The sequence below is a fragment of the Protopterus annectens genome, chromosome 2.part0 (assembly GCF_019279795.1).
Source record: "Protopterus annectens isolate FY-2018-M chromosome 2.part0, PAN1.0, whole genome shotgun sequence".
Classification (NCBI taxonomy): Eukaryota; Metazoa; Chordata; order Ceratodontiformes; family Protopteridae; genus Protopterus; species Protopterus annectens.
In genome coordinates this window covers 1400495528-1400518886 of record NC_056728.1, presented here as the reverse complement: position 1 = coordinate 1400518886, position 23359 = coordinate 1400495528, and the positions used below count along the sequence as shown (strand labels likewise).

At 39.7% G+C, this 23359-nt stretch overlaps 1 protein-coding gene across 1 annotated transcript in view; it reads right to left on the bottom strand.

The window, feature by feature from the left end:
* The window catches only part of CLGN (calmegin), a 2483974-nt gene that overhangs the window by 806006 nt on the left and 1654609 nt on the right, over positions 1-23359 (bottom strand). The window contains exon 10 of the mRNA XM_044061624.1: positions 10144-10300. Within this exon, the coding sequence (XP_043917559.1) occupies positions 10144-10300 (157 nt within the window). The remainder of the gene's footprint in view (positions 1-10143; positions 10301-23359) is intronic.

Sequence of the window (23359 nt, the reverse complement as noted above, 5' to 3'; positions counted from 1 at the left end):
GAGACAGCCTTACAAGACTATCTGCAAATATATAGAGCTGAGTATATTTTTCTATATTATTCTGTATTATAGAGCTAAATTGTTGCTTAGATATCTATTGTCTTACTGTTCTGCAAATATACAGAGATCAGTATATATTCTTTTGGTTTTATAATTTGCACTGTGATTCCTCACATCTCTGTTGAAACTGGCTTCCCCACCCCACCTCCCTGTTCTTGGTTGTAGTTTAAATTTGGTGGCTTTTGCAGTGCCTGTCCCACTGTAGATTTGATCTAGGACACTTCCCCCAGTCTCATCTCTTTATTGCCTTCTACCTAATAAACCCTTAATGCACTTGCTTTTAGTCCTTTTTAATTTAATTACATTTTTTTCAAACTGTGTGTGGACTAATATTGCTACATACTCAAGTGTGCCAGCTTGCACTGCATGTGAATTGTTTTTACTACTGTTTTTGCTACTTTTCTGAAAAAAAAAATTGTAAGCCTGTTTCCTACCTTTCCTGTAATTAGTGTTCCAGATACAGATTTGCTGTATACAGGACTGTTTGTAAGCGTCTGAGCCCCCCAAGCCTTTCTGTGTTGGAGGGAAGCCTTCTAGCTTATCAGTGGGAGTGGTAAGCATTAGGTAACCTGTCTACCACATAAGGAGTGGTTCTGGCCCAGAATTTGTAGTTATTGGCCATTTGGGCGGTCTTCCATCTCTCTCAACTTTCTGATTTGAAGGCCTGCATTTGCATTTGTTTCTGTCCTGTAACTCCTGGGCCCATCTCATTTGCTCACTCAAAAAAAAAAAAAAAAAAAATTATCTGCTTTTACTGTATTTGTGTTTCTTCCCATTTTATTTTGCTTTTGCATCATCTTAAAAGTACTCAATTGTATTTATTATTGCTTGGTGTAACTCATTCTAAGCCTTTTAGTTTAAGCACTTGGGCTTCAGACCAGTTGTTTTACATTAAGAAGATTTGTGGTCTGCACTGTACTGGCAGAACAGGTAGCTTACATCCTTCTAAGTTGGGAACTGCTGATTGAGGGCTCAGTGTCTGTTATTCTAAAAGTGTATTAATTCTGGTTTAAGCACTTGGGCTTCAGGCCAGTTATTTTACATTAAGAGGGTTCGCAGTCTGCACTCTTTTGGGAGGAGAGGCTGGACTCTGCCCTTCTGAGCTGGGAATTTCTGGTTAAAGGCTTATAGTGCCTGCATATTTGAACTGCTTCTTAATGAAATTGGTACACCTTGTTTGCTGTAGCATAGACTAGATCCAGGCCTGCTGAATCTAGCTTTGTTTGTATAACTTGAGCACTAATCCAGGCAATCATTAAAGTATTCAATTGTATTTATTACTGCTTGGTAGTAACTTGATTAAAGTGTAGCTATCATTCTAAGTCTTTTGGATTAAGCACTTGGGCTTCAGACCAGTTGTTTTACATTAGGAAGGTTTGTGGCCTGCACTGTGGTGGCAGGACAGGTAGCTCACATCCTTCTAAGTTGGGAACTGCTGATTGAGGGCTCAGTGTCTGTTATTCTACAAGTGTATTAGTTCTGGTTTAAGCACTTGGGCTTCAGGCCAGTTATTTTACATTAAGAAGGTTCGTGGCCTGCACTCTTGTGGGAGGAGAGGCTGGACTCTGCCCTTCTGAGCTGAGAATTTCTGGTTAAAGGCTTATAGTGCCTGCATATTTGAACTGTTTCTTACTGAAATTGGTACACCTTGTTTGCTGTAGCATAGACTAGATCCAGGCCTGCTGAATCTAGCTTTGTTTGTATGCTTGTTGTTTGTTTGCTTGTTATTTCCCTGAAACGCTAATTCCACCTAAAATGCGGCTTTTCAGCGCTTCTGTGGATCCCTAGTGATATCTGCATTGCTTACTGTACTTATTTCCTTGTTTCACTTGAAAGAAAGTTACTGTTTGTTGTTTTTGCATTTAAGTTACCTGTAACACATTGCATTTAAGTTACCTGGCACTTGCTCACTAAATCAATTATATAAGTCAGCACTAAAAAATTAAAAGCACTACACTCTCACAAACTCCCCTTGAGTACCTTGTTCCCCATTGGCCCTTTTTTTCAATTATAAAGGAATTCCCAATATTATTCTAGCATGTCCAAAGGTCAGTTGTCAATCTCCTCTCCGGTCCAGCTGGTGAATCTGGGAATCTTGAGGCAATGTTACAACTGCCTCATGTACACAGACAACCCTCTCCTCCTCCCAACAAATTCCAACACATGTGAGAGATGCAGCCATATAGCCAAACTGGAGGCTAAGCTCTCTCAACCAGTACTGGCGTAACCAGTCAGGAGGAGAAGGAAACTACACTCACTACAATTCCAGTCTCACATAGACCTACCACAACAGCAAACCAAACACATAAACACACAAAAACATACTCGGAGGCTCTAAATAAAAATCTGCCTAAGCAGCAGAGACCTCCAAAGCAGACACCCAAGCAACCGCTACCCCGAAACAAAATACGTGCAACACATAGCTCACAAAGCCAGTGTGCCGAACAGTCACAGCCCTTAAGGCTAAACAACACACCTGATACACTTGTAATAGGTGACTCTATCGTCAGGCAGACTGACATCCCGCTCACCAGACTGAACAAGGAGAAGGTCATGGTGAGCTGCCTGTCGGGCGCTAGGATCCGCCACATAACACAAGCACTCAGGTCACTCAAAGGCAAGTACAAATATGACTCAGTCATTGTCCATGCTGGTGTAAATGACCTGAGACATACCTCCCTGGACTACATGAAAAGAGACATAGAGGAGCTCTCTGAGCATGTAGCCCAGGCCGGTATGACCCTGACCTTGAGTAGCATCTTACCCTCACCAAGAATGATGCCACAATATGAAGACAAGATGATCAATTTCAACAATTGGCTTACGTACTGGTGTCATTCAAAGGGGATCCAATGCCTGTCAGCCTGGGATGACATGCTCGACAAGACACGATGCTTCACTAGGGATGGCTTGCACCTGTCACCCCTGGGCTTTCGGATATTGGCAAAGGCTCTTGCTACCCCCATAGTGCCTTTTTTTAGGCAAGGCTCAAAAGACAAACCCACCTCCATAGGTATCACAAGGGATAAGAAACTAAGAATAATGCTACTCAACGCCAGAAGTCTAAACCTCAAGATGCACTCACTCGAAACTCTCCTTAGCATGGAGAACATCGATATCTGTGCAGTAACAGAAACCTGGTTCAAGGCTCCAAAGAGCACCCCAGCACTACCAGGTTATACCTCATACCATGCTTTTCGGCCTCAAAACTTGGACCGAACCATAAAAGGAGGGGGAGTATCAATATTCGTCAAAGATACCCACACCTCCAGGTTGGTGGCACAGCACGAAGCATCAGAGACTATCCATGTGCAACTAACAGTGGGTAAAACTGCCTTCCAGTTTATAACCTGCTACAGACCACCCTCCCAAACCCAGGAACCCCACTCGGCCTTCCTGAGAACACTGGAAAATATGAAGGTCTCTTCAAACACCATTATATTGGGCAACTTCAACTACCCAAACATAGACTGGGAGCATTACTCTAGCTCCAACACCCTAGCCCAAAGGTTCCTAGAATATATAAACTCAAATGCTATGGAACAACTTGTTACCACGCCCACAAGAGGGGAAAACATACTGGACCTGATCATCACCAACATGGGGACTCTATGCTCCAGACTAGAAGTGTATCCCTCACTGGTAAGATCAGACCATAAACTAATCTCACTGGATATTCACATCCCGACCCCACCCCCTGCCCAGAAAACCATAGTGAAAAACTTCTCTAAAGCAAATTTCACACTCCTCAAAACCGAGGTGGAATCCTTCAAAGCCCCCGGGCCTGTGGAAAATACAGCCCAGACCGCAGAATCCTTTATAAACGCATTCTATGAACACCTTCAGGAATGCATGGATCATGCAATCCCAAATAAAACCAAGACCCAATCCTCCAAAGGCAGACATCCTGTCTGATGGACCCCAGCCATAAGCAAACTATACAATAGAAGGAGGAAGCTACTACATGATAGAGCAAAATCCCAAAAAGGGAAGGCATCTCTGATCAGTATTAGCAAAAAACCACGGGCACTCATAAAATTGTCTAAGGCCAGCTTTGAGAGAAAAATTGCACAGGACACTAAGGATAATCACAAGGCTTTCTTTAGTTATGTTAGGAACCTGGGTGGGAATTCCCAGATATGCTCAGAATTAGTCCAAAATGAAAAAAATACACCAAACCCACAGACATTGCCAACATCCTAGCTGACAGGTTCAGCGCAAACTTCTCCCCCCACCCCCACCAAAAGGGCAAATATCTATCACAGCAGAGTGCTGCCCCCCTGACATCTCAGATGCTCAGGTAAGAGCTGCCCTCTCCAAAGCAGAAAACACAGCATCAATGGGACCAGACGGTGTCCCGGGCTGAGTCCTACATGAACTCCAAGAAGAGCTAAACCTAAACATAAAACTACTGTTCAATCTCAGCCTTACTACAGGATATGTACCCAAAGAGTGGCGTACAGCAACAGTGGTCCCTCTCCACAAAGGTGGTGCCTTAACGGATCCTGGAAACTATCGCCCCATAAGCCTGACTAGCTTGGTCTGCAAAGCTATGGAAAGGATCATCATGGACCTCATAAATAAAGATATTGGGGACCTACAGACACTGGATCCTACCCAGTTCGGCTTTGTTAAGGGCAGATCCTGCCTCTTAAACCTGGTCGATTTCTTTGAAACAGTCACCAAGGCCATTGACGAGGGGAAGGTGGTCCACACAGCCTACCTGGACCTCGGAAAAGCCTTTGATACAATACCCTACTCGGGCATTATAGATAAGCTCACCAGCTTAAATATAAACCCCTATGTCATTAGATGGGTTGCAAACTGGCTCAAGGACAGAACCCACATGGTTAGAATTGCTGGAGCCATGTCAGACTCCAAACCAGTTACAAGTGGCGTCCCACAAGGCTCAGTCCTGGGACCTCTCTTGTTCAGTATATATTTCTCGGAGGTACAGGCCAACACGGAAGGACTGTGGCTGACCAAGTTCGCAGGTGACTGCAAACTGGTCGCCATAATCAACTCTCCAGCCGACACAAGCATCCTCCAAAAGGGCCTCATAGAAACAGACAACTGGTGCCAGAGCCATGGCCTCAAGCTAAATGCCAAAAAGTGTATAGTCGTCCCGATTGGCAAAAACAAAGTGCCCACAAATTACCACATAGGTGGTAATCCATTAAGTACAGAAGAAGTAATTAGGGACCTGGGGACCCAAGTTGATAGCAATCTCTCATTTGACAACCACGTGGCCAAAGTGGTTAGAAAAACATTTTATATAGCCCACCTATTCATGAAGGGATTCACATCTAGATCAGGGGAGGTCATTGTGCCTCTTTACTCATCCCTCATCAGGCCCATAATTGAGTACAATGCCCCTTCTGGAATGTACCTTACCAGACACCTGCAGCAACTGGAAAGACCCCAAAAGTACCTCACCAAGAGGATCAAAGGGCTGAAACAGATGCCATATGCTGCCCGGTTAAAGAAACTCCAGCTCTACTCAGTGGCATACCCCCTGCTCAGAGGCGATCTGTGCCTGACGTATAAAGCCATGTCCAACCCGGAATTCATGGACATGCTGCACCTCAGAAAATCCAAATCCCAGCTACGCGCTCGAGAGACTTGAACCTCAGCACTGAAATAAATAGGACATGCTGGAGGGACAGATTCATAACCTAGAGGCTCCCTTCACTCTGGAATAAAATCCCAGTCCAGGTTAGGCAGAGTCCCTCATTGACTCTTTTCAAGAGGAATCTTGATGAGTGGATGGGAGATCGTAGGTTTACCCCGGCTATCACTTCTGTGTCACAGTGTACTAACCTCGAAAAAGGGCATAGCAAAATTAATTTAAAATGGGTGGCGAAAGCCAAACACACTCTGGCTAGGCTTATAAATGCTCTAGGGCAGATAGCCTAGTATGAACCTATGAACCTATGAATCCTTTCAAAGCTTTCCTGCTAGCAGAGAGGGAAATGGAGACTAAACCTTGAAAGGACAAAGCTAGGAACAACAAAAAATGTATCTTCATACCCTGGAATAAAAAACACACCAAAAAACAAGGCGGGTGGTGGGACAGAGCAGTTACTGCTGCAGTTCCAACATCTACTGTTATGGTAAGTTCAACCAACTGTAGTATGCTCTTTATATTGACTACTGCTGCAGTAGCTTTAGCTATATGGCTAGATTAACATAGCTAACTATATTTGGGAAGTGGAAGGAGAAGGGTCCACAAGTCCCTGGAGAATGGACCTAGTTAAGCTTGATCTAGACCTAGAGAAGAAATCAAGCTTATAATGCTTTGTAAAAGAATGTATACAGGATGAAGTAGCAGCTTCTAAAATACTTCTAGACTCCAACCCTTTCCAAAAATCCATAAAGGAAGTCAAGGCCCTGGTAGAGTGACCGTGACTCTTCCTGAAATAATCATGTTGTGGTAACTATAACAAAATGTAATAGCCTGAAACAACCATTGGAAATATTTTGTTTTGACACAAGTTGTCCTTTTTACCTTCACAAGAAATGAAAACTGATATGAAGATCCAAAAGAGTTAGTTTTGTCAAGATAGTATCTGAGTTGTTTGTGGACATCCAAGGTATGGAATATCCTTTCTCCTTCCTTTTTATGTTCAGGAAAGAAAATGGGAAGATGCATGGTTTGGCTTAGAGTAAACTCGGATACCACTTTAGGCATAAAGAATAATTAGTTCTCAAAGAAAACCCTGCCTCTGTGGAAAATGAGATAGGTTTGACTCACTGTAAGAGCTTGCAACTCAGATACTCTTCTTGCAGAGGTCAGAGCCAAAAGTAAAACAGTATTCCATGTTAAGCACCTGAAGTCAACAGATAAGCTGGTTCAAATGGAGCAAGAATTAGCTTCTCTAACACATAATTAAGATCTTATGGAGGGGCTACAGGTTTTATTGAATGCCTCTGTGCAAAACCCTTTCAAAAGCATTCTAACATGAGCCTGCATTAAAAGAGAAGGATCTATGGGCAGACATGCAGAGTAACTCACATAAGTATTATAAAACCTGAGAACAACTAGCCCTGAATGGATGCTGGTTATGTTGCTGGCACAAATTAGAAAAACCTTTTCTATTTGCTAACATATGTTTTTTCTAGTAGCAGGCTTTCTCGTCTCCATTAATACCTGATGCACATACTCAGTAAACACCTGATGCATGTGCACAGTACATAGGTGCCTAAAGAAAATTAAGACCATATCATCTAGGTAGTCAGCTAAAGTTGACTGGGGTTGGGGTTTATCAAACATCTGTGATCGTGTGTGAGTAAATCATTCTATGAGGAAGCTTGTGGTAATTGCCCCTGTCCAATTCCAAAATAAGGGAAAACTACTGTTGCCTGGGCCAGAGAAGAGTCACCTCAATGCTCTTGGGGAATTCCTTCTGACTTTTCAGAAGTATCCTGGATATAAGTGAAAAGGGTGGGAAAGCATACAGAAATATTTCTGTCCAAGGAAAGGAAAAAACATCTTTCTTCCAGGCCTTTTTGCATCAGGAAATTTGCAGGTAGTGACACACACATTCTCCAAAGCTGATAAAAATGGAGGAATTGGTGAAAGTTCTGGAAAATCCTTCTTGAAACAGCTCACAGTATTTTCTGGGGGACTGAACTCCCAGTAGAACACTAGTACATCCTGGAAACAGTCTCTGAGAAAGAGAATTCCCCACAGGAAGAATCAGAAACTGAGCTCTCCTCTGAGTCTGATTCAGAAAACTGACGAGGAAACCCTGTATCTATCCCTTCATCTTCCCACCAGATATAGAATCTTGAATCTCTTCAGGAAAAGAGATATCCCTATTTCTTTTACCAGAAACTACCATATAAGAAGAATCAACGGCCTGAATTAAAGCCTGAGCCAGACCTAGTACATTTCTCCTCTCTAAGTAAATTTGAGGAGGAGTAGATACATGTTTAGTTTTTTGTTTCTTTTTGACAGGAAAATGGGACCAACAGTATTATTAATGGCAGCAACACCTTCCCCAGGGATGGGACAACATTATGACCAAACAGGGAAATCTTCCCTTTTCCCTTTCCTAAGACCAACAAGAGTCTGTCTCCCTTGCCTAACGATGGGACCCCAACAGCCTTAGAAGGTGTGGCAAACCTCCAGTCCAAAGTGGCTCTAGATGCGATACCAGAGGGATCTAGGGTAAAAGATGAGCAGTCTGAGGAACAAGCTATGGCAACAGCAGAGTCTGTGGCTGAGGCTAACTGCTAGCCTGCTGTAGTGTCAAAGGCTATTTGTTTAACTTTTTCTTTTTGCACCTGGAAGAAAGACCGACCATGGGACTGGTAGTTTGTTCCATGATCAAGCTGAAAATGGTACCTCTTTCCTCAGGGAAAGCAAGTAGCAACAGAAGGTCAAAATTTAAAGTTTTTAAAAGTCACTTTTTTCACAGAAAAGCACAGTAAAAAGCACGTTTAAAACACCATGTCAGCCCCAAAAAGTGAAATAAGTAGGTTTTCAATTACTTTAACCAACTTTTAAATGACAGGAAAAGGGTGCTTTTTCATTTAAAAGTCTTGTGACAGTCCATTATAACACAACCTCCTAGCTTAAAAAATAGCTTTCCTAAATAGGAAAAAAACTAAATTTATTTATTTATTTATTTATTTATTTTATGTGGAAGCTTCCCCACCCCAAAGGGAACTTTTCTGCTTAGCTGTAGCACTGTAAACCAGTTAACTGAAGTGCAAAACAATAAAATAGATTGCTTATCTGCCAGGGATGGAGCACTTCAGTTAATTGGTTTAGAGTGCTACTTGCTAAGCAGAACAGATCCCTTTGTGGGTGGGAAAACTTCCACATAAAATAATTCAGGACCCTCTCAGAGTGTGGCAAGGGAGTCAAGAAGATGGGAAATCTGGGAAAATGAGCAGGAGACAATTTGTAGTCAGGGAGGGTTACTCAAGAGCAATACCGGTTTGCTGGGTGGGCTCTCAGTATTATAGATCTATGGAAAACAATGGGTGGGAAAAAGTACTTAAATAGCTTACACAACAGACAACAGCAATGAAAGGAGGAGGGAATGACTTTGGAAGCCACATTACCATAAGGGGCAGAAGCCAAAGACATAGCCTTTTAAAACAAAGGGTAAGAGCAATGGGGAAAAATCAAGCTTCAAGAAGCAGACTAAATAGGGACGGATCCAATCAAATAAATCCAGTATTAGAGCTCTATTAGAGCTCTAGTCCTATGTCTATGCTACAGTTTAATGAGCCCAGGTAGGTTAGAATTTTAGAAATGTTAGCTTAATGGGTCAGTGGGGGCAGGGGCAGACACAAAGAACAGGGGAAACAGTAGCAAAGTAAACAGAAAGGTACAGGAATGCAACTTTAAGCAGGTAAATGATAAACAGAATATATGACTCTAGCAGCAAAAGTGGAATGTAAACAGCAGTAAAAGCATTGAAGCACCAATACAGCGACTAATGCAATCCCATTACAGACTATGGCATCAGACTATCAGGAACTTACGGAACAAATGCAGTAATAAATCGCTATATGAGGCTCATATCTGGCAGTAGTTCACAGCCGTCTTGGAAAAAAGAAGGCAAAGGAGGTTATGACAAAAACGTTTAAGTGCTTCAGGAGAATGCACAGAACTATGTGGATAGTGTCATATTGTCAAAAAAAAAAGAAATGAAAAGGACAAACAAAGTTTGAGGATACAAGACTGACTGCTTAGGGAAGAAGGAAGATATGTGGGAGCATTATTTTATATAAAGAATGGTAGACGACTATAACACCTTCTATAAGAAGAAGATCAAAAACAGAATCAACAATGCAGGAGGAAAGCACAAAGCTAAGCTAAGTATAAAAATACAGGCTGATTAGGTGATTAATGTGATCCTTATCTGCTGTTAAAATTCATGACTCTGAACTTCAAAATGACTCATTCTAGCAGGAAATATTGTACGTGTCATGCATGAGACAACTTTGCAAGTTAAACAGATTAGGACTGATCTAATTAATGTTATAAGTACCACAGAACAACTTTTGTTACTACCAAGAACAAAAAGTGACTAATATTTTATTTCATTTTTACATTAATCCTACCTGATAGCTAGGGTTATCAATCAAAGGTGGCTTCCATTTTCCTTTGTAATTGGGATTGGAAATCAATGGAGGGTCCCAAACTCCACATCCTGGAGCAGTTTTGCACACTGGGTTTGCGATCAATGGAGCCTCCCATTCGCCATCCATTTCTTCGTCCCTTAGGAAGGAAAACATTTTGGAATGCATAATAAACTGAAACTGTTTTTGAATTAATGACTGTTAGTGATTCACCAGAAGACAAAACAAATACAAATACTGTTAACATAAAACAATAATACAACAAATCAACAATACTTACTGTAACAGAAAACAATTTAAAGAACTAACCATTCTCTAACAGTATGTCTGACTACAGAAATACCAATTCCTTCCTTAGAGGATATAGAAAGCCAATCTGTTTTCAAAAAGAGATGAATCTTTACTGTACAATATCTGTAATCTAGGAACACTGAAAATATGAAGTAAGGGATTACCAGTGTTCAGGTAATCTAGATAGAGAAATAACTGAAAAGAAAAGTTCAGTGAAACTTCTGATACCTCAGACTCACACTGCTGAAAACTGTTAATATTATTACTGAAATATTTTTGCCTGAAATCATAGCCAACAAAGTAAAGGTCTTCTCCAGGAAAGATATTTCAAATTTGAGTTGTCTCTTGGTTCAAAAGGAGTCAAGTGAGCTTCACCAGCATACATTCTTAGTCCCACAAACATTATATTCACCTTTTTCATGGCCAGAAGCATGCAAGCCCCATCCCTTTAAAAAAAAATTCTTCACTGATGAATTAGCAGCTATCTGTGCATACATGTGAATGCATGCTGGGACTGCTGAAACATGAATTTTTAATGAAGAATAAGCTACAGCATTGCCATAAAGCTGACTAAAATATTCCCGGAAACTTGGTACCGGACACTTTAAGGGATCGAACCTTTCAGAAAACAGAACACAGATATCTTTCTACTTCTGAAGTTAAGACTTCTATGTGATAGGCTTTCTGGCCTATTTAAGAAATGTCACACTTTAGTAAAGAGAAATTGCAACTCCTTTCTCTCAGAAGAGAAATTCGTTTGGGCAAGGAACATTCTTGGATTGCTGGGAGAGTGGATGTTTATGTAAACATAGCTTCCACAGTCAATGAAAAGTGAGGTTCAATAGCAGGCAGAACCACAGTTGTCTTGGCCAAGCTGAAGCTATGTAGACCAGTTTTGCTTTGCCCTGTTTTGCTTTTGTTAGCACCTTTTTATTATTGTAGTGAGAGAAAAGCCACCAATCAGACCCCACATCCAAAGAAAATAAACAGCATCCCATTTTCAGGCAGAGGTGTGAAGAAGGAAGGATAAGAAGGTTGAAATCTGTTCATTCATGTGGACTGCAAACAGGTCAGCTTTTGGCATGTCACCAGAACTGTACTATTTGTTAAAAATGTCAGGATTCAGTCATCATTTGTAAGTCAGAAAGATCTGTCTGCCAAGGAAATTTGCTTGAGTGTTTTGTTTTCTTGGTAAGTAAACTGCTGATAGCAGAACAATGTAAGTAATTATCTACTCCAATACCTTAAATACTTCTATACATAATGAAAAATACAGGATAGTTGTGTAAGTAAACTTACCACAACAGTAAATGTTCTAATGAACCACTGTTGCAACAGCCTAAGCTATATGAATATTATCTACTGCAGGGTCCAGCTTCCCAAAGCTATGGGCACCTTACATGCATTTCAACTAATAGGAACACGATGTGCTGCCTATAAAAGTCACCTAGAATGTAAAATGCTTCAAAGCATTTTTTTTTTTTGCCCAAGAGGGAATCAACAGCCCTGCATACATATACTATGAAACATGACAATATACAAAAGGCTGCAAATCAACTCACCCTAGCAACTACAACAAGAATACCCAAGAAAAACAGGGGGTTTGATGGAGGGACATCTATTGCAATGGTGATCCATTACAACATTAACTGTTATGGTAAGTTTACTTATACAACTGTACTACATTCATGCGTGGATTAGTGTTGCAGTAGCCTAAGCTCCTCCAATAGTTTTTCATACCTTAGTCAGAAGTAGCCAAATAAAGGGAGGATGCCAATAAATAAAAATCCAGGGGACACTTTAGTATCTTCCTGGCAAATCCTATTCTGGACTTGGAAAAAGAATCCAATTTGTAGTGCTTTGTAAAAGTATGCACAGAGGACCATGCTGCTGGCTTTATAGATCTTCTACAGTCTACCCCTTCCCAAAAAGCCAGTGAAGAAGCCAATGCCCATATTGAATGACCTGCAACCCTGCCTGGAAGTAGCTTTTTATGGTGAGGACAGCAATAAGTAATAGCATGGGACAACATTTAGAAATTTTCAGTTAAGTTGCATGTTGCCCTTTCCTCTTACCTTAGTAGGAGACAAACAACTGGTCAGCTTTCCTAAATTGTTGAGCTTAGCCTAGTTAGTAAATGAGCTGCCTGTTTACATCCTGAGAATGAAAACTTAATTCCCCCTCATTCTTTAGGTTAGGAACGGAGATGGGGAAATTAATGGTGTGGCTTAAAGTATACTCTGAGATGGCTTCAGGCATAGATGTAGGATTTGTTCCCAAATCCGACATCAGACCAGTAACAAGTGGAGTACCACAAGGTTCAGTCCTGGGTCCTCTCCTGTTTGGTATCTACTTCTCTGAAGTGCAGGCCAACACAGAAGGTCTTTGGCTAACAAAGTTTGCAGATGACTGCAAACTAGGAGCCATAATCGAAACTCCTAACGATGTGGACAAACTACAAAAGGGCCTCACTGAGACAGATACTTGGTGTCAAAGCCATGGCCTGAAGCTCAATGCCAAAAAGTGTACTGTCATCCCCTTTGGTAAAAACTCTGAACCCATGAACTACCTCATAGCTGGTAGTCTACTTAGTGCCGAAAATGTGATAAGAGACCTTAGGACACAGGTGGACAGTAGTCTCTCCTTTGATAATCACATCACCACAGTGGTCAGGAAATCCTTCTACGTGGCTCATCTCATCACAAAAGGATTCTCATCCAGAAAAAAAGAGGTCATTATTCCCCTCTACTCATCACTCATTAGACCCATTATAGAGTACAACATCCCTTTTGGTATGTACCTCACAAGACATCTACAACAACTGGAAAGACCACAGAAATACCTCACAAAGAGGATTACTGGCCTCAAACAGATGCCCTATGCAGACCGTCTTAAAAAACTACAGCTTTACTCCATCGCATATCGCCTACTCAGGGGTGATCTGTGCCTAACATACAAAGCTATGTCAAACCCAGAGCTCTTGGACATGCTCCACTTAAAGAAATCCCAATCCCTCCGAGCTACATGCTCTAGGGACCTTAACCTTGTCACCACAATAAACAGAACATGCTGGAGGGATAGATTCCTGTCCCAGAGACTTCCCATACTCTGGAACAGACTACCTATCTATGTCAAACAGAGCTCCTCATTAGCACTCTTCAAGAAAAATCTTGATGATTGGATGGGAAATGGGAAATTCACTCCGGGGATCACTTCTGTGGCTCTGCTCGACAGGGGCACAGGAAAATAATTTTCTTGGGTGGCGAAAGCCAGGGTACATTTTTTGGCTAGGCTTGTATGGGCCCTAGGGCCGATAGCCTAGTACCTACCTATGAACCTATGAAGAGACCCTGTCTCACTGAAAAAAGAAGTAGGGCCGACTCACTGTAAGTCTTGCAACTTAGACACTTTCCTAGCAGATGGCACAGCAATAAGTAGACCAGTCTTCCATGTTAAGAACCTCAAATCACCCTTGTGAGCTGGTTCAAATGGAAACACAGTAAGCAATTTCAAGCACAAACTTGAGATCGCAAGTGCAGCCACCTGTTTCTTCGGTGAGTGAATATGTAAAACTCCTTTCAAAAACTGTTCACTTGAGCAGTTTGAAAGGGAAGGATTTGAGGGCTGACAAGTAGAAATGGCTCACAAGTGCATCTTTTTAATTTTTTAAACACTTTATCACTTAAGACATAAGCATGCATACATTAACAAAAAATAAATCATATTAACATCTGTCATTCATGTATTATACATTACGTTTTCTTTTATTTGAACAATGATTCACTCTAATATTACACAAATTGCAGAATTCCTGCCTTCTCTTAAACATCACTCCTCCTCGTGAGCATTACTATGCATACATTGTTTTCACAAATTCATCTATTTTTCTGTAATCTGCCACTTTCTTTTTCTAAAGATCTCACCACCAGTTCTTTTATATCCTTTAAAATATTAATTACTTCAAATGCAGCTGGGTTAGACCTTGATTAACATTTTCTAGTAACTTCTTTTTTAGCAGCCAAGAGCATTAAACTTAAGGCCTTACTATGAATAGGTAACACAGATCCTGAATCCCAGTTCAAAGGAATGATTTGTTTAGTTATAAACATTTACACTCCCAAAACCTCTGTTCATAGTATCATGTCAGGAATTTTTAAAATTTGCCAACTTGTTACATTCCCAAAAGACATGTTCCAAGTTATCTGTTGCATTTCCATTGCACCCCCAGCATTTGTTATTTACCTCAGAAAAATTCTCTGAAGTCTGCTTGGGGTATAAAAATAGCCATACAAACACTTCCAAGCAAAAATCTAAAACCTTCTGGACATTGCCACATACATGTGAGCCATATAGATGTCCATCCATTGTTCCTTTATAAACTGCATTTCCAGTCTCCCTTCCTAATATTTTCTAACCTCCTTAAATTGATTTTTACAATTATCATGCAATAATTTATATGCCCAACTAATCATCCCTTTATAACAATAGCTTCTGTCCTTGAATTTGTCTTAAAACTCTACTAGAGCTGGAAGGGAAGGCAATCTCTAACCTGCAGCCCAAACTTATGTTTATTCTTACTCTACTCCATTACCTTTCCCTCTCTTATTTGCCTTCAATACAATAGTTCCTTTTCTATTTTTTTCCAGTAAATGCCAGCCCCCTCTTGCCTGTTCTCTGTACCCCTAATTGCAGTCATACCTATTGGTAAAATCTAATTTCTCCACTCCTAAGTTGACTTAGTTCTTAGAATATTTTCTGCAACTTTATGAATATGATATTCTGCATGGCTGTTATTCTCCTAGAGGATCTGCTACTCTCTCCTTATTTCCTGAGCTTCATCCACCCTGCTTCACTGTCATCTCTTTCAACTTTGATTCATAACATTCCTTCTGCCTTTATTATGTGCATGAGCCTTAACTATGTAGCTCTAAAACATCCATAACATTGCTAAGTTATTTTATAAAGAAATCAGTCCATTTGTTTAAACCATGACTTATGATTAGTAATGAAAACTGCATCCAGACTATTCCAGCCCTGGAATATATTAAGTTTTCTTGTAACAAATATGTTGTAAACTGAGACATACAAAATGTCAAACTGAAAAGAGGTTATCTTCTATGGTTGTTCTGCAGGCACACTTACAGAAAAGAACCACGCACTGCTAAATAAGCTTACCACTACTTTATCATTATGTGAACAAATGGCTAAAAGAATGTCCAAATCTTAGCCAAATGACATACATAAAATTCCTCATACTGAAGAGATACTGTAGCCTTAATAAAATGTTGCTCATAAGCTGATGATATGCCACATGAAATACACAACTACAAAATTATCTGAAAATCTGTATGACATTACAAGGTACTCTTGTAATATCAACCTGCTTTATTTTGGCCAGAAATTTCATCAGCAGTCCTTTCATCCTCATGAAGACTTATTTTGATTTTGTACTAGCATTTCTCAAAGCACCTAGACTGGAGTGCAAAACACCTGTACATAGGTAATGTAACTATAAGCTCTCAAGTTCTTCAACTCAGGTTTTGGTTTTCGTGGTGAATTACTAACATAATAATCCACTATTCTTAGAATAACAAAATATATGCAACTGTGTAATAGTGTAATGAGACATTATGCCAAGACTATATACATTTGTCCAAGGGTGAAGGAGGAAGGGTACCGTTACCATTACAGTGAAATTTACTCAAACATCTACCGTTATGGTGAGAATACTTATCTATAAGGGTACTACTTTCTTCCAGGATGGTCAATGAAACAGGAAATCATAACATCTAGCTGGAATCCCAAGCGGTACCATATTTTTTGGGGCAGGAAAAAATTGACGTATATAAAGTAATAACATATACAATATATAGAAATGCTTTTATGTAAAAACAAAATTTTCATTTTCAAAAAATAAGCATCAGTGGTAATTAAATAAAGCCTACACAGGTATCTACTTAGGCAGTGGTCCACAATCAGCAGGATGCAGACCGGTACAGAATTGTGGATCATTTGGTACCAGGCTGCACAGAAAAATAAAAAAAACATTTGATGTTGGGCGCCCAACTATTCAGGAAAAAGTATATGTGTGTATTTACGTGTATGAGTGCATTTACGTTTCTGTCTGTGTGTGTGAGTGAATGCATGCATGAAAGCAGAATGTATGAGAGTGTGAAAGGAGAAGAGACAGTGTATGTGTGTATGAGACAGCGTGAACAATGAGATCAATCCAGCCGTTATTTTACACCTGCTAAGCAGCGCTTTTTGCTGTTTAGCGAGTGTAAAATAAAAATAAAAGAAACAGCAAAGTGTGTGTGCACGTCTGTGTGTGTGTGAGTGAATGCGTGCACCAAAGCAGAAGAGTGTGTGTGTGTGTGTGTGTGTGTGTGTGTGTGTGTGTGTGTGTGTGTGTGTGCATGTATGACAGAGAGAGACAGAGAGAGAGAGGGAGACACTGAGTGAAGTGCGAGAGTGATCCCTGGCAGCAGCAGCTGCAACTAAGAGGTTTGCGTACCTCTCGACTATACCTCTCAAGTTCAACCTCTCTGCACAAGAAATCTGGACAGAGCCAGAAATAATGGGGGACAAACGACAGAAAATAAAGAAGATTTTAAATATTGCTCTTATAAACTTAGAACGTTGCTAGCACAACATGGTTTCCATGATCATGTATAATGATATTCTGAAACTCAAATGCCTGTCATTATGTAATGACTTCAATCTCCAGTCATTTGCCAGAAAACTACACATTTTATGAGGATGGGACCAAACATATGAGCCAAAAATCTGGACAGTTGAAAGGTATGCTCCTGAATCAACTCAAGATATCTGGATAAACCTAAAATAAACAGGGGACAAAGGCTCAAAATAGGAACATATTTTACTTGACTATTAGGATTTGTGTTAGCATACATTTTCTGAAACAGAGGTGTGCATGAGAGAGTGAGTGAGAGCTACAGTAAGGAGGTTTGCATACCTCTGTACCTTTCAGCTGAAGAAATCTAGTAAAGAGGTTTGCATACCTCTGGACCTTTCAACTGAAGAAATCTGGACAAACCCTAAAATAAAGAGGGAACAAAGGCTCAAAAATAGAAACAGATATTAACTATGGCTCTTATAAAATTACAAACTTGCTTAAATAAAAGGATTTGTGTTAGTATGAATTTTCTGAAAAGAGTAACAGTCTAAGATATAAATGTATGCCGTTATTTAGTAACTTCAATCTCCAATGACTGGCAACAAACCAAACATTTTAGAGTAAGGGACCAAAAAATAAAGTAAATGCCTTGATATTTTTTAAGTGTTACATTTTGGATGTAAAATGCTTCTTCCAACACCATTAACACACACCACAGCAAGTTTGAAACATTAGGCGAAGGAACTATTTTACATCAAAAATATATAAAAAAAATAATATAGCACTTAAAAAATAAGTACAACACAACAATTTTACAGAGCCCATTCTCCAAGTGCAATAATGCCTTCCAGGGTGATCACATTTGTCTACTGGGAAAAGTCTGACTGAGCTACAAAATAGCCCTTTTTCAGCAGAAGCCTGGGGAGAAAAGCTCCAGGAACATTATACAATACAATAAAAACAATTACAGATACTATAACATTTGTTTTTGCTGATATTTACAACATTATGCAAGTTTTGAATGTTGTTGTATCTTTCGGCTTTTCCCGGTTAGGGGTCGCCACAGCAGAACTCCGGTCCGCTAATGATTGGCAGTAGATTTTTACGTACCGAGTTGCCAGCTCTGATGCACAACCTTCAACGAAGGTACGCCCATTCATGCATGTCTCCACACAGAAGGCGCTTTAGCTGAGAATCGAACAGGACAACGTCTTACTGTGAGGCGACAACGCTACCGCAGCACCACCACCGCAGTATTATGCAAGTTTTGAATATTTATACATAATCATTAGTAACGCAAACTATGTGTAAAAATGAAATAGAAATAGCCATTGCAATCTTAAACTGCTGGTATTATATAGACATTGGTTACTTTTAAGAGGTGATTTAGGGGGGATGTAGGGAGGGAAGAGGTTAAGCTGAGCCATATATAATGTAAGCTAGAACGAGACAGATAGGCATGGTCAGGAGGAATAGATAAGTTAGTGCAGAGGGGAGTAGAGCAATGTTTGGGGTATTGGTTAGTTTATGAGTGGATACAGTTTATGGTGGATGAGTACGGAGACAGGACCAGAGTGTTTTTAAGTGTTCTTTGGCAGCTGCTTTGAATTGTTTAGGTTGTTTTATTAATCTAATTTGAAGTGGAAGCTTGTTCCATGCAATGGTAGGATGACAGCTATATAGGTTACTACCCATTTTAGCCCTCGTCTTGTTCAGAGCTGCGAAGTAGTCTAGTGGGAGAGTAGTGAGATATAAAGAAGGATAGGCTAGAGCAGTAGTAAGGTTGATATAGGATAGAATGAATGATCTGAAGCTGAGAGAGAAAAAGCAAGTTGGGTAGTTCTAGCCAGTTTAAGTGTTTAAGTGAGACACAGTGATGAGTTTTAAAAGTATGCTGGGCAGAGAATCTTGCTATCTTATTATAGGTTGAGTTAAGTTTTGCTAGGAGTGAGGTATTAAGGTTCGTGAGTATCTGAGAGCCATACAGTAGACTAGGTAATAAATAGGTATGAGATAGTGTCACTTTAGCTTTGTAGATGAGAAACTTTCTATTTCTACATAGGAGGCCTAGTTTTTGATGAGTCTTCTTGATGTAGTTGTTGATGTGCAAGTCAACTTTAAGCGGATCATCTATTGTGACACCTAGGAGTTTGGTGCTTGTTTCAGCTACTATAGGAGTCTTATTGAGAGACAGTATGGTGAAAGAGGATTTGAGATGGTTAAGAGTTTTTGGGAGAAAGAGTAGGAGTTTGTTTTTTTAGGGTTTAGGATTAGTTGGTTGTTGGTGAGCCATGTTTCCAGAGAGGTAAAAACAGCCTGAGTTTTAGAGATGAGATCACAGGGAGAATCAGTGATGGTAATCATAGTAGAATCATCTGCGTATTGTACAAAAGATGACTGAAAGTAAGAAGTATAGAATAGATTTGTAAAAATGTTAAAAAGCAGTGGACCTAATATGGAACCTTGGGGAATGGCCATTTTTATGGGGAGGGAAGGGGAGAGCACTGAGAGCCATTTCACAGACTGTAATCGATCAGAGAGATAGCTGGAAAAGGAAGCGACAGTAGCATGACAGAAGTTAAGATTAGTCAATTTAGCCAGAAGTAAAGAGTGTGATACAGTATCAATGGCTTTAGAAAGCTCTAGAAATAAACAGGAGAAAAGTTTTGTTGTCATGAGCCTGGGTTATACTGTTAGTAAAGGAGATTAAGGCAGTAGTTTTACTCTGTTTTGGATGGAATCCATGATGAGTAGGAGTAAGTAGGTTTTCCTGTAGTAGATATTGCAGAGTTTGCTTATGTATATATTTTTCAAGTAGTTTTGAGAGTGGTGACAGGATGGCTATAGGTCTAAAACTGGAGCTGTCTAGAGAATGTCCACCTTTGTGGATAATGTGTAAATTTTCTTCCAGATAGATGGAACTTTAGACTCAGTGATAGAGAGGTTAATCAAGACAGATACAGGAAAAGAAAGAGTATTAGCTGCTAGCTGGAGGAAGTAGGAAGGAATGTTGTCAGCAGAAGTTAAGCAAGGTTTTAATTTGGAGAGTAGAGTTTTGATATAAATAGTAGAGACAGATTGAAAAGAAAAAGGTTTAGAAGAGTTGGGACTACATGATAAGATAAAGTGATTAGGATCTTTAGGTAGATGGGGAGTTTGTATTAATCATCTTAGTTACAGATTCGATAAAGAAGGAGTTGAAGACAATTGCAGTGTCTTCAGGTGTCCTATTTGGGTAGGGATTAGGGGAAGAAGTGTTACCAGGAGGCAATATTTGGTTGATTGAGTTCCAGAATTTTTGGGGGTTAAATTTTAGAGCTCCAGGAGGGTTGAAGTAAAAATCCTTTTTGTCTTTAGCAATGTGTTTTTTTTTTTTTGTCTGGTTTCCAAGTTCTCGGTATTTTTGCCAGTCAGAGGGGAGTTTGTATTTTTTCCAGGTTTTCCATAGCCTGTCCCTAGTTCTCATAAAAGTGTGGGTTGCCTTGGACAGCCATGGGGATACCTTGGATTTAATTCTAACAGTACAATGGGGTGCAAGGGAGTTTAATATATCAAAAAATACAGAGTTAAAAGATTGTACCACTTCATCCAGAGTGAGCTCGATAAGGTGACCCCAGTTAATTCTAGAGAGAAGGGTGTTAAAAGTGTCAGGTGAGAAGTCGGATAGTTTCCCAAAAGTTATGTATCTATGAGGCCTGGTATAGTGAGGAGTGATCTAGTAACCTTTATGGGAGAGTGATCAGTAAGGGAATTAGATAGGGTTTCTGGGTTGATATATAACAGGGTCAGATACTAATAATCAGTCTATTAGAGAGCTAGGGATTTGTGAGTTATTATAGTGAGTAGGTTCAGATATTAACTGTGTAACGCCATGTAGGTTTGATGTAAGAGGTAGAGTTAGTGTCATTTAGAAATAGTGTTCAGTAAGATAAGAGAAAGTTTTCAAGTACGGGAATATTATTCCCTGGGGTAATATAAATGGCTACAACTGTGATGGTAGTGAAGTTATTAAGTTTAAGGCTGGCCGCCAAGATTTCTGCTGGTGAGAAAGCTGGGACTGGTTCATTAATATAAGTGAGGGTAAGATGGTTTGAGTAGATAATAGCGACCCCACCCCCTTTCTTTTTTGGGAGATCGAGGCAAAGTATATTATACCCTGGGGGAAGAATGTCTCTATCTGTGATATATGGTTTCAGCCAGGTTTCAATAAGAGTGATTACATTTGGGGTATGGCTAATGTGTAAATAAAGTAAATGCCTTGATATTTTTTTAAGTGTTATATTTCGGATGTAAAATGCTTCTTCCAACACCATTAACACACACTACAGCAAGTTTGAAACATTAGGCGAAGGAACTATTTTACATCAAAAATATATAAAAAAATGATATAGTACTTAAAAAATAAGTACAACACAACAATTTTACAGAGCCCATTCTCCAAGTGCAATAATGCCTTCCAGGGTGAGTGCTAATTTATTTACTATTTATTTTACATTTGACTACTGGGAAAAGTCTGACTGAGCTACAAAATAGCCCTTTTTCAGCGGAGGCCTAGGGAGAAAAGCTCCAGGAACATTATACAATACGATAAAAACAATTACAGATACAGATACAACAACATTTGTTTTTGTTGACATTTACAACATTATGCAAGTTTTGAATATTTATACATCATCATTAGTAATGCAAACTATGTGTAAAAATGAAACAGAAATAGTCATTACAATCTTAAAGTATTGGTATTATAAACACATTGGTTACTTTTAAGAGGTGATTTTGGGGGGATGTAGGGAGGGAAGAGGTTAAGCTGAGCCATATATAATGCAAGCTAGAAATAGACAGACAGGCATGGTCACGAGGAACAGATAAGTTAGTGCAGAGAGGAGTAGAGCAATGTTTGGGGTATTGGTTAGTTTATGAGTGGATACAGTTTATGGTGGATGAGTACAGAGGCAGGACTAGAGTGTTTTTAAGTGTTCTTTGGCAGCTGGTTTGAATTGTTTAGGTCAGTGGTTCCCAAATGTTTTTGATTCTTGGCTCCCTTGTTGAATCCAGGTTTTCCCAAGGCATCCCCCACCCCCTGTCAAATTCTAACGAGTATACTTTTTGAAATAGTATGTCACTGTGAAAAACTTTACAAAAGACTGGACCCAAAACTGCACACTTCACTCTAAATGCTTCTTTATTACTTTCTGCAACTTTTGGTTTTATTTACTTATTTATTTTGAACTGGATTAAATAAAGTGATCCCCTTAGACAACAGCTAGAATAACAGGTTTTGCAATAACATGCATTTTTCTGAGAGCTGTGAAGTCTGACACTCAAATGTCTGCTATTATTTAGACTTAAGTCTGCAGTTATTTGCCAGAAAAACAGAAATTTAATGAGGAGCAGATCAAACATATGAGGCAAAAATCTGGACATTCTGCAAATTCTGAACAGTTGAGAGGTATGCCTTATAGTAGTTATCAGACCGGTCCAGTTAGCTAAAAATATATCCTCTAATAGAAAAATAGAAATACAAAATAAAATAAAAGCATGTCCACCTGCACAATCTAATTCGGGGAAAACACTTCACCGTTAACACTGCACTCTCTTACTTCATAGTACTGTATAATGCTTTAGTTATGAACTGCCCCAAAAGGATCGCCCTAGAATAAACTATGATAATCTCTTGCTATCGCGGGGGGAGGGGTATAGTAACATCGCTGTTTAATAGGCACAGGAGAAAAAAAAAAGCGGTACTGCTAACAGCTGATTGATATCATTACGCAAAAAAGAGTCAACACCGCTGTGCTTTATTACTATTTCAAATAAAATAACTATTTTTTCACGTGTTTGATCTAAAAGTAAAGTGTCATTTTAGCACAGTGGTATTATTTCTGGGACTTAGTAACTAATTTTGCTCACATTTTCCTTACCATTGTTCCAATAAAAATGTAACGTCATGGACTAATTTGCTTAATTATCTCTAGGATAAACTTGAGATGTGGTACTAATGCAACCAAGATATAACAATAACCTAATGTACATTATGTAAGTGCAAAACCAGAACAAAGAAAACCTGACTGAAATCAAGGTCAGCAACTTAGGTACAACTCGCAGAGACTGAGCTCGAGTCAGAAATACATGCTCGTTTCATGGACTGACTGCTGACTTTATTTCAAAATAACTGCTTACTGAAACAGACATATGACCTAGGCAACGATCATGTCTGCAAGTCAGATACGGTCACTATTGTGACACCTTACCTGTACTGCAGTTGTACTG